Below are 16,140 nucleotides of genomic sequence, written 5' to 3'. Positions count from 1 at the left end.
GTTTGGATTTTTTTCAAGGCAAATTTTGTTTTAGTGGTGAAATCTGTGACAGTTTTAACATGCTTTTTGTTCTTTAACATGTATCTTTCTGGAATTTATGCAGAGATAATTGACAAAATGAAGACAGATACAGTGATTCATAGTTAAGCTGATTGAGGGCAGCAGTTCGCCCTTGTAACAATCAATGACGAAATAACTATGAAGAGAAACATATTTCGGTGTACTGTGCCTGCTTTGCTTAGGCCTCTACAGTGTATGCACTCTGGCTGGGAGGTGTTTAATTTGCAGAGGTGCTGAGTGTGCCTGGTTCCCAGCTTTCTGGGGCTTACATGTATGTATCCATCTGAAAGTTGGTGCTGCAGAGGTTTCCCAGGCTGGAGTCAGTGGTGCACAGAAACTGCAGCATGTTGTTGGAGCTGAGATGTCTGTGTTTGAAAATGTCAGGGTAGCAAAAAGCATTAACTTTCCAATAATAAGTTGTTTGTTTTAGTGTATTTTCAGGCTGGGCTGACTAAAGTTTTATACAAATTAATGACTTTTTTAGATACTGCTGAGAATAAGCTGCTTTTAACATAAATTTGTCTGAAGTCTGTATAGTATGTTTTGAGCTACTTTGAAAAAGCAATAACTGTACTATCACTGCAAAATTCTACAGGTTTTTTTGCAATTCATTTAGTAAGCCCTCTAATGTGATGTGAAAGGCACATTTAAGAGGGCCAAATGCATAAACTAGTGAGCAAGAATAGGCTCTTCTTTCTGTGGAGGTACTCATGCATATCAAGTTAATTACACCTGAGTGTTTGCAGCATTGTGCACACAAGCTATGATTGTCATGGGATGTTGTTGGTGTAGGTGATGATGTAGCTGGGATTTTGAGGCATATACAGAGAATTATGTTAAAGCAAAGGGGGAAAAAACCACACAGCAAGCTAATCTCTACTGCCTAATTTGAAAGAAAATGGAAAAGTGCTATTGGTTTGGCGTATTTTTAAGACAGAGCTCTGAAGGGTTAATTTTGCCAGCGGAAAGTGTTCCTTAATCATAGTTGTTTGCTCTATGTTACCATAGCTTTCCTAATTTCAAAGACCTGCAGATGTCATTAGACTCAAAGTAGAGTAATCAACTGTCAAGTTTTCCTTTGTTAAAAATAGGAGTTCAGTGATAAGATGTTTGTCTTGAATCAGTAAGACACCTTGGAAATTTTATTTGGAAAAATAATAATAAAAATAGTATTTTTACAAACTTTTATAAACTGAGAACTTTAATGTCAAGTTTCTCGCTGGAGGGAAATTTTTATAGTGAAGTTAAAAACACCTGAAAACTGCAGTTTATAATGGAAACTTAAGGTCCATTTTTGCTGCAGCAGCACACATGTTTCTAAAATGAGACTGACTTAGCTAGAGGAAAAGAGCTGATAGACAAGTAGAGCTTGTCTTTGCTTCTTAAGAACAAGACCTATACGAAACAGATATTTTGCTTGTGCAGTGGAATAGGTTGCCTTTCAGTATTCAAAAGCATTCATTACTTGCATTAAATTAGGCATAAATTATTGTTATCCAGCAATTTCTTAAATTAGTAGTGGAATTGCACTGTTTAAAACTTTTAGGTGCTGTCATTGTGTGTAGCACTGCAGGTTCTTGCGAAAGCCAACTTTCATTCAACTGTAGATAAGATTATTAATTACTGTTAAGTACTGCACTTAGTGGTTATCCAGCCATTTGTACTATAAATAATAACCTGCTGCTGTACAGTCGTCCCACTGCTCCCTGGCATTATCTGCTTGATTATTTTCACATTTCTATGTAAATTCAGTGATGAAGTGCTGGTCTTATTCTCCCTCCTAGAAAAAATAATCCCTGGAAGCTAATGGGAGCTCTCCTTCCATAAGAAGTATGTAATGAGCCCATAGGTCAGCAAATTTTCTAGGTATCCTTCTTGACATTCAATAGTCTTTCTTCCCCCTCCTTTCCTGTGGTAGAAGAGGTAAAAGTGAAATAGCATGCAGCCTTGGAAATAGGTAAGTGAATGCTGTTTGGTAGGGGATAGGCTGCCCTGCTGTCAATAGCAGTGATTGTCTCGGATCTACCTGTTTACCAGGAAGTCCTGCTGTAGCCCATGCTGGTTTCTCCAGGTACATATACAAGTCTTAAGTAGGGCATAAAATACCCATATGGGAATGGAACCCCAAAATGCACAGGGCAGGATATGGAGTGCTCTCTGCTTAACACGTTTTAGGTCTTTTGCTAAGGGGAAAAATAATATTGAAAGGAATGGCAGTAAACGGAATGGTTTCTCTGCACATTTACAGAATAAAAATTAACAACTTCAGTCTGAGGGTTTTGGTAAAGGATTTATTTTAATTTTTCCACAACAGCTGCTTTTACCATTGCTTTCTTGGTCATTTGTAAAGCATTAGAAATGTTCAAGTGTCTTTAAAAGTGAAGGTTGTAATAAATTATTGATGGAAAATATGGTGGAAAATCTCTATTTGGAAATGCAGAACCTAGAACGCTCTTTGATTTCAACATGAAAACTTGTCTTTGTGTCTGCTTCTGGAAATAAAGTTTCAGGCACCTCTATTTTATGTTAAATGATTCCTAGTACTCTGTAATGTGATGTATAAACCTAATGGATGGATGGCATGAAATCAAGTTATTTTAAGCACTTCACTGAATCTTCCTTACAGATGCATAAAAACCAACCAACCAAACAAACAACCAAACAAACAAACAAAAAATCTTAAAACACCACCACCACTGTTTGGAGACAGGTAAAAAAAATTGTTGCATTAGTACATGAGCATATCTTTATATAATTACATGCATATACCAGTATTACAGATGAGCATAGAAAGTTGCATGCAATTAATATGTTTAAAGCCTCTAGTTTTACCTCTTCTGTGAGGTAGAGAAGATTGATTGGTAGCTTGAAAATTCAAAAAAGCACTGTTTACTCAACAATATTTTTAACCGGATGTGTCATTGTTTACCTCAATATTCTTCAGATGCTGATCAGCACAATGAGACTGACTTTATAAGAGGTTTATGCCTTAAATGTCATATTTTTATTCTTACACCTATATCAGCTTAGTAGTTACTTAGTATGTATAAAATATTTTTTCTGTTCCTGCCATGCTTTTGTAAAAACAGCACACATTTCTATAATCACAAAACATACTAATTTTGGGGATTTTTTTAAGAAGAGAGCTGTTCGGAGGCTAGTGTTTTGATGCAATTCTGTTAAATTGAATAGAGTTCCCACACAAAGCTGTATTTATGAATCAAAACCAAAATCCACGGTCAAGATCAAAAAGTCATTATTATTGTTGTGTCAGTATGAGAAACTACTGGTTAGTACATGAGATGAAAAGCTCCTGATTGCTTTCAATGATTCACCTATCATCCTAGACATTACAGAATGTCTCATCTGAAAAACATGAGCAGAGTGTAGCACTTACCACATTTTAAACTAATTTTATCTGATAATTACTTCTGAAACTTTAGTATTTCAACTAACTTTTTGGGTTTGGTTTGCTTTTTTTTTAAAAAAAAAGTTCTGTTCCTGCACGCGCTAAAGGTATGCAAATGCTGTCTCGAGCCACTAAGTTTCTTGCACTCCTTCAAGCTAAAAAATCCCTAAGTCAAATTGCAGTTTGGAGAAGTTCATCTCTGGCAATTTTGGGCCTGGATTATTTTTATACTTAGTTTTAATGCTCCTGTATAGGAGGAATATAGACTTTGAAATACAGATTTTAAAAGAGAAAATTTTACAGTGACATCCTTGCTAGTAACTATAGTATCTTTTTAAATAGCACTGGGCATAATAATGATGTTGTGCAACACTTGTTCTCAGATCTTTTAAGGGCTTGATTTTGGTGTTTTTCCAAGTGTTAATTGTCTTTTGCAACAGTTTAGACTAAAACCTTATCCATATTTCTAAAATCAGGAATAAAAACTAGTGGGATACACTTGTTCTGTTCCATGTCACACTCATCAGAATAGGATTCGAGTAGCCTTCACCAAAGTATTAAGCAATGACCTTTTCTCATATATTACATTGTCTTATCCTCTCCTCCTGGAGAGAGCTGTATGCAGTGAAGCATTTTGTTTCAGAAAAGGTTTTTCTGGGAGGTAGAAATGGTGGCTTTTTTTTTTTTTCCCTTTAAGTACACCTTGCTATGCATTTGTAGTAGAGCATGCAAAACTGAGAACTTGGCCTACATCTGGGATGAGAGGTGCTGATGCTTGTGACCGGTCTTAGCTGACAGTGCAAGTTTTGAGACGATTCAGTGGAAAGATCAGGTGCCTTTTCAAGAAGCTGGTGTGCTTTGAGTGAAGAATTGTGCAGCAGAGGGACTGCCTGGCTGTCAGCTGTGCTCTGTGGGCAGCAGTCAGCAGCAGCTGCCTCAGAGTCATCAGTGTAGTCTGCCGTGATTGATTTCATGGGTATTGTGGTGGGAAACAAAAAAAAACCTTGAAAACCAGGTAACCATATGGTAACCTGTGTTGCTGGTCATCGGGCAGTGTTCAGTGCCAGTTATCTTCTGAAGTGCCAAAGGTTTCCTTTTGGGATGATGAGGCAATTGGGAGAAGTGACAGCAGCTGTGGAATTAGATGACTTTCCACCACAGTGAAAGAGTACTTTCAGACAACTGGATAGTTTTAGTCATGGCCATTGTGAGACCTTAGTTAAAAGAAGAATTCTAGAAGCTGATGGCAGTGGATTGGCATCTCTGCATCTTTGATCAATGGGAACAGTTTAATGACTGTAAATTCTACATACTGCTTTTCTAGGTTTCCAGCAGCACCTATTCTTAGGTTTAGACTGTTATAACTACATGTGTTTTAAGGTTGTCTGTGATTAAGACTTTCTTGGCGGTATGCGCGTGTTTCTGAAACTGGAGTTCACTCAGTCTGGTCAATTGTATTCTCAACAAATGAAAAAAACCCCAAGACCAACACCCGAAACAACAACCAACCAGCAAACAACAAAATTACTCTAGACCCCAAGACCAACACCCGAAACAACAACCAACCAGCAAACAACAAAATTACTCTAAAAGAAAAATGGATCAAATGGATGTGGTATATTGAAAAATTGTTGTGGGTATGCACAGGCTATGTTGGACACACAGTCTACCAGAGCCAGATTGCAGATCTGAAGAAAATATGGCTCTGGAAATGCAGTTTATCTACAAATGTTAAGAGACATGTGACATAATTAAATATGAAAGCCCTCATTACCTGTTGTTCTGAAATCAAAAAGAGTAGAAAAGAAAATCAGTTCTTGTGGATTCCAGTAGTAAAGGGTTAAGAGATGGAAGTGCAGGTTCCCATTTGTGCTTTAATGCTTTCATCCTTGAAGGCTTGTGACATTGTTAGTGCTTTATGATGAATCTCAGACAGCCCTCCCTGAAGCGGTGGTGTATCCTGCAGCTCCAGCATGAGCTGAGTGGAATTGATAAAACTTCCTTCAGCACAGCCGTGCTAGTGAAAGCTTTGAAGACAAAGAAAAGTTATTTTCTCTCTCCTTCTTTAGGTTCTTTCTCTGAATTCCAGCTGTTTGGGACATCTAGTAGGTACTAGATGCTTGTGCTTTATTTACCACAAGGTAAATGTGTTCTGATGAACAAGCTGAGATTTCCCCAAGAGCTGACCACACAATAAGAGAGTTGGAAAACCTGTAGTGAATCTCTTGAAGATGACAATCCTAGCTGAACTGTGGGCATTGACTGAGTCTTGCTTTGGTAGGTATAGGCAGAACAAATTTCTGTGCCAGGAGTGGCCAAATGTGTATCAAACTTTCAAGGAAAAGGATTATACTTCTTCAAGCTGTCCCTTGCTAAGTTCTATTGTAAAAATATTTCATACTGAAGAGGTATCTTAACTTTCTGGGTTAGTTTCCAGAGATAGGAAATTTTCAGTAGATAGGAAATTTTCAGAGATAGGAAATTTTCATTTTCAGTACTGGGTGATGAGGTTACTTGCCCAGTAATTTGCTAGAAAAATTAGTTAATTTTCTTAGGCTCTCAGGTTTTTGTCTTTTTTCTTCTAGTACTTAGAATGAGAAGAGTAAAGGAAATCTGTTTGGGTGCTGAGGGTGTTCTCACTGATGGTTGTGGCTCATATTCCCACATTATGCTCCTTCAGCTCTTCATTTTTCAGTGTCTGCTGTAGTCTGTCACTTTCTTTTAATGTCTCAGAGGCCACTTGATAGCCAGTTGGTTTCAGAAGATCTAGATGTTGGTCATTCAAGGTGAGATGATTTATACTGCCACTGATCAGCTTAAGCATGTGAGGCTCTCAGGTTTTTGTCTTTTTTCTTCTAGTACTTAGAATGAGAAGAGTAAAGGAAATCTGTTTGGGTGCTGAGGGTGTTCTCACTGATGGTTGTGGCTCATATTCCCACATTATGCTCCTTCAGCTCTTCATTTTTCAGTGTCTGCTGTAGTCTGTCACTTTCTTTTAATGTCTCAGAGGCCACTTGATAGCCAGTTGGTTTCAGAAGATCTAGATGTTGGTCATTCAAGGTGGGATGATTTATCAGCTGCCTCTGATCAGCTTAAGCATGTGTTTTGGAGCAGTTGAGAGACCTACACTGTTTTGGGTGGACAGATTAGGAGGCACATACTTGCACTTCGCCTCTGCTGCAAGGTGTGTATGAAATCTTTCCACCAATTGCTAAGACTTGGTGGTCTTTTCTGTGAATCCTCTAATAGGTAATAGTCAAAGAATCTGAAAAATAAAACAAATGGTGTTCTTGGCTTTTTTCTTTGCAGTTAGATGAATAGTTCACTGAAGTGCCTCTGCTGGGTGTACTGTTAGATGAGAAAAGCTGCTTACAGCTGGTGAGCACTAATCACAGGGCTGATATTCTGATAACTCATCTGCACTGCTGGGGACTCCTGAGATCAAGTGAAGGGATGACTGAAGATCTTGCTGTTGCCAACATCAGCTTTGGGTTGTGTCACAGTAATGCTGTCTGTGAAGTGTGTCTTGAGATGTGGAATTTGGCTTTCTGTGTCCATTTTGTCTTGGTGTGTGGCCATTTCATCTGAAAGAAGGAGCAGCACGTCCTGGAAGCATGATAGTAACTGGCAGGGCTGGTAATCTGCATAGAATAGAGAATGTGTAGCCTATTATGTTTGAAAGGGAATTATTATGCTTGAGGGTAAAGTTACAGTGAAATGTTTCTTTGAGAAAGCTAAGGTTGAGAAAAGCACTGTATAACGTGACTGAACCTGTAGTGGAAGCCACCTGTTTTTCATTTTGCTGGCTCAGCAGTATGTTAGATCATAAAGGTTTAATAATTTTTGACATTTCAGTGCATTTATATTAGGTTGTAGATGTTGAATTTCTTTGTAAGTGGATCTTCTCTCTTTATGGGAAAATACTTTATATTAAAGCCTGAGAAAAAGTTCCAGTTTATGGACTGGTAGCAATGGCTGGCCTTTAAAAAATATTACCAGTAATGTGTAACCAGAATATCAGACACAGAACGTAAAATAGCAATCTGTGTCCTTCATTCAGCACTGTTTCCATATTTGTGGGCAGAATAAACCAAACTTTTGTGTTTTAATAGGTACTGGCCTTAAAATTATTTCTGACAGAGCTTATCTGCTTTCAAAGAACAGCCTTAATTTTGATATTATAAGGAGGAAAGTAACTGGGAACAAAATGCCAGTGCAATTGTTTATTAAATAAATTGGTCTGTGTCATTTTTATATTCTACTAGTAAGAAGTAGGTGATGCCAGATATAAATGTCCCAGAAAAGGCATTTTGAAGTATAGCACAAGTGAAATACTGATGAACTTGTTGGAATTACTGCTTTTTGAAATAAGGCTTTTTGAAGCAAAGTTCAAAGAAATATATTTTTCATTATAATTACCAGGTACAATCCCTTGTTTGTGTTTTTAAAATGGTTGTGTTCAAAAATGAATTGCTGAGCATAGAAAGAGCCAACTGAACAGATACAGAAAAACCACACATAGTGGGGAGAGATGTCATACAAGTGCAGTTCATAAGTAGACAAGAATGTGTTACAGACAGAGATATTTTGCTTTTAAATATAGTGAGGACTAGTTATCTTTCATAAACATTGAAAGGGAAAGTTTATTTGGCTTCTCAGAGAAGCCAAATAAACTGGCCTAAATGAAGTTGAGCAGAACTGTCTTTTTCACTACTTGCTTGTGAAATTTTGTCAGCCTGTGGCAAACATGGGCTTTATTTTGCAAACCAGTTCAAAGCATATGTCAGCTGCAGAATACTTCTTTCCCCTGCATAGTAATCAAACAGCAGACTAGTTCTTTCAGAGTTAAACTCTTCTCACTAGAATATTGCACTACCCTAGTTAACAGCTGTAAGTGTGGACATTTTTTATTGAATTCATATGTTACTTGATATGAATACATTTTAACCCTTGAAGTGGGGTGGAGGGAACATGCCTTGTTTTCATTTAAAAGAAGTCACTGTGCTGATCAGCATCTGAAGAATATTGAGGTAAACAATGACAATATCTGGTTAAAAACATGGCTGAGTATACAGTGCTTTTTTGAATTTTCAAGCGACCAATTTTCCTAACAGTTTGAGGAATAAGGGGATTTGTTCTACAGAAGTTTTAATTTAGTTGCAGCTTGCAGAAAAAAGCATTCAAGGCAGTGGGGGAGAGTTTATAAAATGAAATTCATTCAGGGATTTGTCTGACCATGTGAAGCAAAAGTGCAGAGATGGCCTGGACCTATGAATCCTGTCTCCAGGACTAGTAGCATTGCTTTCTTGACTGCAGTTTACGAGGAGATTGAACAGGCTGCACAAGCTTGAGTCAGTGTCTCTGGAGGTAGACTTGGTGCTTAGGGACATAGTTTAATGGTCAGTGTGGCACTGCTGGGTTAGTGGTTGTAGTCAGTGGTATTAGAGGTCTTTTCCAACCTAAATGATTCTATGATCAATTTTTTTTCTGAAGGGAACCATTCACAATTGAACTATGGAGTGGGGGTTTTCCCTTTATTTCCTAAGAGGGGAGTGGGAAGGAATTTGGTTTGACTTGGGAAAACTTTGTAAATATATAAATGAAAATACATTTTGTGGTTTTGGGAAAAGAACACAAGATTATTGTCCACCAAGTACAGGAGAAATATACCGTGCCTTAAAAACTTTAAACATTTCTGTATAATTTTCAAAGGTCAAATTGCTTTAATTCTCTATAAGGCCTTGTTTTTCTTGTATTTCAGCCAGCATTTTCCAGTGCACAGTAGTGATTTTTTTTTTCCTTTCTCCCCCTGTTTTTTGCTCAGTGTAAACAGTTCCTTGCTGTGGTTACACAGACAAATATAGCAGAGAATCCTTTTCTCAGAGAAGATTCTCCCTGTGCATTTTTTAACCATTTTTGGGAAGAATTGATCTATTTGTGCATGCAAGAGAGGGAGGCAGTAGCTGTAAATTGAAGTGACATCATATATATTACTCCCATTGATCCACTTTTAGACTAGAGCCAGGATAAAAGGAAATGGCATCAGGGAGGAAGTATGCTCATTTAGGCACAGATCCCAGTGTGATAATGGAGTAATAATAGAAATCACGCCACTGTCAATCGGTTGCTGCATTAGTCTGAGGCAGATTTCCCCTCCAAGGAGGCTTTCAATGACTTCATTCAAGTGCAGGCAGGAGCAAATGGGATATACAACATACCAGCTGTACAACTTCAGTGATTTGTGTCCTGGCAGAGGGGTGCAGTGCAAGTGCTGGTGCTGCGGATCAACTCAAGTAGATATATCTGTGTCACATTTCATGGCTGAAAGGTCAGTAGTCAAATGTTTCAGTGGCAATTCTTTTTCTAGTATAAAGGGGAATCTGGCATTTATTGCGTTTGTTAATGTAGGAATTGATAAATACGCTCTTTCGTGTGGGTGGTCTTCTGGGATGTGAGATTGATGACCTCTATGGCTCTTACACCAGATCTCTGAAGAGGAAAGATTTGTTTTCTTTGTGCTTTCTACACATTAGGGACTGTACTTTGAAAATTCATAATTTTGTTCAAAGATTATTTGTAGAAAACCTACTAATCTATTAAGATACTCTTGTAACACAGTATAATGGCTTAAGTGTTTTGTGTACGAATATGAATAAACTACAAAGTATGCTTTTTTTACTTCCAAGAGATTTCGTATACAATGAACATTAGTTATATTTTCAATTTTTTAATGTTTTCTGTATTTCATTCATCTTTCATTTTTCAAATACAGAGCCAGATTTGATATTCCCTATCATTTACAGTTTGTTTTAAGGGTAATAGTCGCTTTACTCAAACTTTAAATCCACCACATCAGGTAACTTAGGGGAAGCAGGGGACAAGTTGTTGTTTAGTGGCAGGACAGTGAACTCTTTCAGAAGGCTGAAGAGTTGGAGGAGCGGTCTTACAGTCTTAAGGGCAAGATAATATATACAGAGCTGGGATACAGCTTTATAGAGGGGATGGTGTTTAATTACATGGGACATGACAGAAAACCTCTAGTTTGGGGCTTGATCACAACATATTCATTTATATCCTCTTTGTAGTGTCCATAGTCACAGCTGGGGGAGGGCCAGCCCTGAGGAAAATAGTATAATTTCCATACAGCAGGCATAGGTTGGGACAGGAACTATCTACTTTACAGGATAAATAGATGCTGTTACAGCAATCGTTGTCGTAATGAAAACTATTTCTTGATTCTCACCACATTTCCTGATTGATCTGCTTTCATAATTGCATATATTTGAACATTTTGATTGAGCATTCTCTATTCTAGTTCTGAGTATGAGGGGTTATTTTTATTTTATTTTAGTTCATTTTATTTTATGAAGAGCACTGAAATTTTGCATTTACAGTGTTATAGTTGTTTTCTGAATGTTTTCAGCCTGAAGACAACTTGAGAATGTGACGATTATCCTGCTGTAACTTGCTGTATCTGTGTTGTGTACTTTTCTATGGGTGTTAGATAGTCAATATGCATTCACAGACTGTGAGTTGTTGTAAAGGAAAGTGGTTACACGGTGCCTGAAAAGAAATTTACATTTAGGTCTCTACAGTATTTATGTTTACATACTACTTAAGGCAAGGCCCTCTTTGTATTAAGTGTGAGACAAACATATTGAAAATTGACAGCATGCACCCCAAACAATTCTCCTGGTATGAAAGATGGAAAGTAACAGGTGGGCAGGACAAATAAGGAGGATGGTGGTGGGAAAACAAAAAACAATGAGAGTGGGGTTTCTGAGAGAAAATTCAAGCGCAATTTTTGAAGCTTATTTATAACCATTAAAGGACTGCTTTTGTGAGAATGATATGTTGTATAGGGGGAAAAGAAAATGTCTGCACCCCTAAATGAACTTTGTAGCAGCTGGTGTCATGAAAGTCTTGGTGCAGTTTTCAGTCTCTTGGCCTAAGTTAGGGTTAAGCAGAGTCTCTTTTATTGAAAGGAAAGGGTAAAAGCGTAGATGGGAATGTTCCTCCTTTTGTGTTAGAAACAAGTTGGAGAACAAACTGTAATAGCTGTGCCCACGAGTGCCTCTGCGGGGAGAGGTCCGCCAGCAGCCAGCGTTCCCCTGCCAGCGCCCCACCCTCTCTGCCGGTGTTCACTAACCCCTGCCCTGGTCTGTAAGCAATCCACGAGCTAGAAACTGGTATGTAAGGTATCAACTTGGGCGGCTGAAACGTGGGAAAATAGCAGAAGCTGTGGTCTTATTCGTAGAATCATAGAAGATGCTGAGTTTGAAGGGGCTCACAAGGATCATCGAGTCCAATGCCTGGCCTTGTACAAGACACTTCAGTAATCACACCATATGGCTGACAGCATTGACCAAATACTTTGTGAATGCTTGGTTTTGTTTATTTGTTTGTTTTATTTAGTTTTTGTTTGTTTGTTTTACTGACTCTCAGAGTTTAACCTGTAGTTCTGAAAAAACTTCAGCCATGATGCAGCACTAGACAGACATAAATTAAGGGCATGGCTGCTGCTCTGCTGTTGCTCTTTTGTTGGCTTCAGTGAGATTCTGTGATGCTACCTTAAACAATAGCTTTCTGTGGGTTAATCTGTGTAGCAGTTATACTGCAGATATATTATAAAATACTCAGCTGTTCTACGTATTCAACTGTTCTATAGCTTCTGCAAACTAAGTATTGTTCTTCTGTCTTTCAGTTAGCAGTGAAAACTGTCTAGATCAGAAGTTACCTTTCTTTGTGTGGTGTTCTGCAACATTTTGTATTTTATTAGTGTTCAGAATTAATTCAGTTTCCAAGTAGAGTCACTTCCCGGAAGCTTTCCCTGTTTTATTTTTTAACTTGTCTAACCAACCCCCTGGCAGCTGCTGTTGAACTCCCTAACAAGCATTTAAGCTTCCATTTTAGTAATTGTCCTGAAATGAAATATTCAATATTTTTAAATACCTAACCACTTTTAACAATACCATGTAGGCAGGCTTTGGTTTTTCTTACAAAATGTTTTACTAAGAGCTAGTAAGATGTGAGGTATTTTCAGTCTTCAAGAATACAACTTTACCAATAAAAAAGTGGAAAGCAATCAAAATGCAAAGAAACCAAAGCATTATCATAATAGAGATGCCCTTTCCTCTTTATTCTGATTTAGGTACTAGTCTAATAGAGAAGAAAATGTCATGTTGCTAAATTAGTCATTAATGTAGATATTTTACAGATTAAGGCTTATCAGAAGATCCTGGGTATCTTTATGGACTTACTGTCTGAGATCAGGAGTCCAGTCTTGTTCAGTCCACATAAACAGCCCTGGCTGTGGGATATGTTGTTGGAAGAGGCATTTCCTATAGCTGACTTCATTTCATCCTTGCTTAGTGCATTGACGCAGCAGAGCAGACATGGGCAGGCAGCAAGGTGGGAACAGAAAAACACCAAATGTGGTGAAAGCTGGAAGTACTGTCAAAGTAGCAGAATGTCTTTTTTCATTAGTCTGTCTCAATAACATTAGAAGTCAGCAGGTTGATTTCTTTTTGTATGCAAAAGCCTTACTGACATTCTTCTCCCTTTTCCTTTCCTCCCCTGGTGCCCTGCAGTGATGAATAGAGGGGAAAGTTTTGGGACATATAACAAACTTCTGAATGATCACCTTGGAGCCTGAATTTCTAAGAGATTTTTTTCCTGGCAGCTGGTGCAATTTCTCTCTGAGCTCTGCTTGAATTATTTATTTGTTCATCCAATAAGCCTATTAAACAGAGCACTTAAGCCTTGGCTACAACAGACTTCTTGTGCTTTCTTTTTTTTTTTAGGTTACATTAGGTTCCAGTTCAAAATGATAGGTTCTGGAGTCAAGAAACTGACTGAAACTACTGAATATATATCTGTGTGTAGATGCTGTACTGTGTATGCCACAAATACACCATTCATGCATATTTCCCATGAAAGGATGGATGGTTTGTGACTCATTGCACTAAAATATGCCTCAGAATGTGTTTTTGCAGCAATTGTTTGGTGGGTCACTTATTTGTGTTGTGTTTCTTTGGTCACTGTAAACATATCATGCAAATAAATGCTTGTATATCAGATAAAAACACCACTCTAAAAAATTATATGTTCCTATGTCTCATTGATTACTCAAATTATGCACTGTAAATTATTCTCTCTTCAAACCCAAACAAAATAGAATTACTTATTTTATACATTCCATAAAAACTTACTTATTAAGCCATGATTATATTTCAAAAAGATAAGCATGTTTTAGATCTGACCTAACCATAGTAATGGAAACCATGGAAAATGAGTCCTAATTGTGCTCCAGCACAATCTTTCAGAACACAGACACATAACCCCTGAGGTTTTTCAGAAACCAGCTAGAGGTCCAGGTAAAAGCACATGCTGGAAGTACACAGGTTATCAGAATCTTGTCCTCTTTGGTTTGTTTCAGTTTACATTGCTCAGCCAGTAGAGATCTTCATTCACACATGGCACTTTTTTTTTCTTTTAGCTTCTCCCTGACCAGCTGGTCTTACTTCTGGAGTTCCTTTTGGAGGAGAAGACATTGTGTCCTAGAATACTGCAGAGCTTAGAGAGAACATACCAGCTCCGGGAGCAAGATGCCGAGGTGAGTCACGTAAAAACAAATCTCTCTAATGTATGCCACTGTGTTGTGGACTAGGAATAACAGTGTTCCACGAGGATCCAGGCTCACTGGAGTTTGGTTTTTTTGCATGTCTGAATCTGAAACTGGATGATCTTAACTCCAGTATTCTTGCCACCTTCATGTGTCATAATGACTCTATTTTTGTGTGTTTTGCATACTGTGGTAGTAAAGTACCCAGATGTCCAAACTATTTTACATGTACCTTAGTCAGCACATTTGTTCAAGTGTTAAATTTTTCACTATGTTTTTCTGTGTAGTGGAGCCCAGTTTGTTTTTGTTCTGATATTGTCTCCAAATGTAATCATGTCTGTTATAGTCTAAAATTATTTTTCCCCATTGTCAGCTCATATTGTTCCTCTTTGCGTGCCCCAAAGTCTCACTCAGGATTTAGGAAAGTTAGCTTTCTGGAGAGATTATAGTGTTTTCTGGTTTGGAGCCTTAATTTAATGTTTTTTGCACTTGCTTCTACTAAGTGCCAGTGACATTAATAGCCCCCAAGGAAAACACTGCTTTATGTGATATTATAAAGGGTAGCATCCCTGCTCCAAAGTGCTTTATATCTTTGGGAGGCAAACAGTAAATCTTTATTACCACATGCAGAGAGGACTCTTTTAAGTCCCATGGTTTTCTCGAGCTGGGAGAGTTTTGAGAATTAATGCAGAAAAAGTGGTAGCTGAAAGCACCCTTGTAACCAGCCTTTGCTTCAAGTATGTAGTATTCAGGAGGAGGTAAGAAAGCCAGAGATGAACATAAAGGAGTCTAGAGGTGTGTATGTGTATATATATATGTGTGTATATGTATAAAACAAGGGTTAATTATGACGTAGCATATGACTAAGCTACTGTGCAATGAAGGAATATGGTGAACTTAACATTTGGCTCCTGCTTATTTAAAAACTGCGTTGCAGAAGGTTTCAGAAAGCTAGTGCGTTTGACTTACCTGTTATTCTTGGAACTTTGTGGCAGTTATTAGAATTGGAGGAGAGAGCAAAATCTGTCTTGTTACTCTTACGGTGAAGCTGCTGTGTGGATGCTTGGAAAGACTTGGAAATCCAAACCTTAATGTAACGATTTATAGAACAGATGTTTACCTTTTTCTCAGAAAACAAACAAACAAACAAACAAAAAAGAACAACATTTCAGTTGCTGCTCTTTACTGCACCTTTTTACTTTTTGTTGATACAGTTTTCCAAATGCCAGATTTGCTTTTAATTAGTACTTGAACCAACATTTCTATTTATAGATATTAGAATATATTTTAATCACATCTGAATACCAGTGAAATGTCAGTGGTTCTATTATGGGAAGAGGAATTAACAGGGACATAGATCAAAGCAATAGCTGTGTTGTTGTTGCTGTTTCATGCCTATTTATTGTAAGCACCAGGCCACAAGTTTCAGTTTCTCAGATTTTTCTTTCCTCTTCACTTTCATGCTTTCTTTTTTCCTTGCAGTGTTAACGTAAAAGTACACAAACAGTCTATCAGAATGTTTTTGTGAAAAGCCTCCACAAACCCTCAAGATTAGGACCTCTATGAAATGAACATAATCTCCATTTTATTTTACAAGGTGAAACTAAGGGCTTAGTAGACAACTCACTTAGAAGTACAACTAAGATAACATTACCATTAGCATTTTACCAATCATCAGACCCCAGGCACCTACAATCCTTTAAAGGGAGCTAGCTTCCATGGCCTCACCTACCTGAGGAACAGACTGTTTGTGCCTCATTCTCAGGTCTGTGCACAGGGGATTTTTGTTGTTGTGATCCTGGGGCACAGGGAACTGCAGTCTGAGCCTGTTCTTGTCTAGATTTAATTTGTGGATACACAAATCACTTATAGTGATCCTGTTGTATTACCAGAGTTCAAATGTTCTCAGTAGCTAAACATCAGAAATGGATTAGTAAAAATAAAAACAAAAAAAATCTTGCATGCAGGCCAATAAAAACAAAACTGTCAGTTTCAGAGGGTTTATGCCAGGATTTTTGGAAGTGAGGATGTCAGCTGTGTTCCATCC

General features: G+C 37.8%; 1 protein-coding gene across 19 annotated transcripts in view; it reads left to right on the top strand.

Moving 5' to 3' along the window:
* The window catches only part of LOC120511946 (aminopeptidase O (putative)), a 211,283-nt gene that overhangs the window by 172,059 nt on the left and 23,084 nt on the right, over positions 1 to 16,140 (top strand). For all 19 annotated transcript variants that reach the window (XR_005629876.1, XR_005629874.1, XR_005629877.1 and 16 more), the window contains one exon: positions 13,968 to 14,084. Coding sequence is in view for 15 of the 19 variants with exons in the window: in XM_039729646.1 (XP_039585580.1) it covers positions 13,968 to 14,084 (117 nt within the window). In the remaining 4 variants the exon portion in view is untranslated. The remainder of the gene's footprint in view (positions 1 to 13,967; positions 14,085 to 16,140) is intronic.

Source organism: Passer montanus, unplaced genomic scaffold, assembly GCF_014805655.1.
Source record: "Passer montanus isolate IOZ18808 unplaced genomic scaffold, ASM1480565v1 scaffold7, whole genome shotgun sequence".
Lineage (NCBI taxonomy): Eukaryota > Metazoa > Chordata > Aves > Passeriformes > Passeridae > Passer > Passer montanus.
This window is presented reverse-complemented; position numbering and strand designations above follow the sequence as displayed.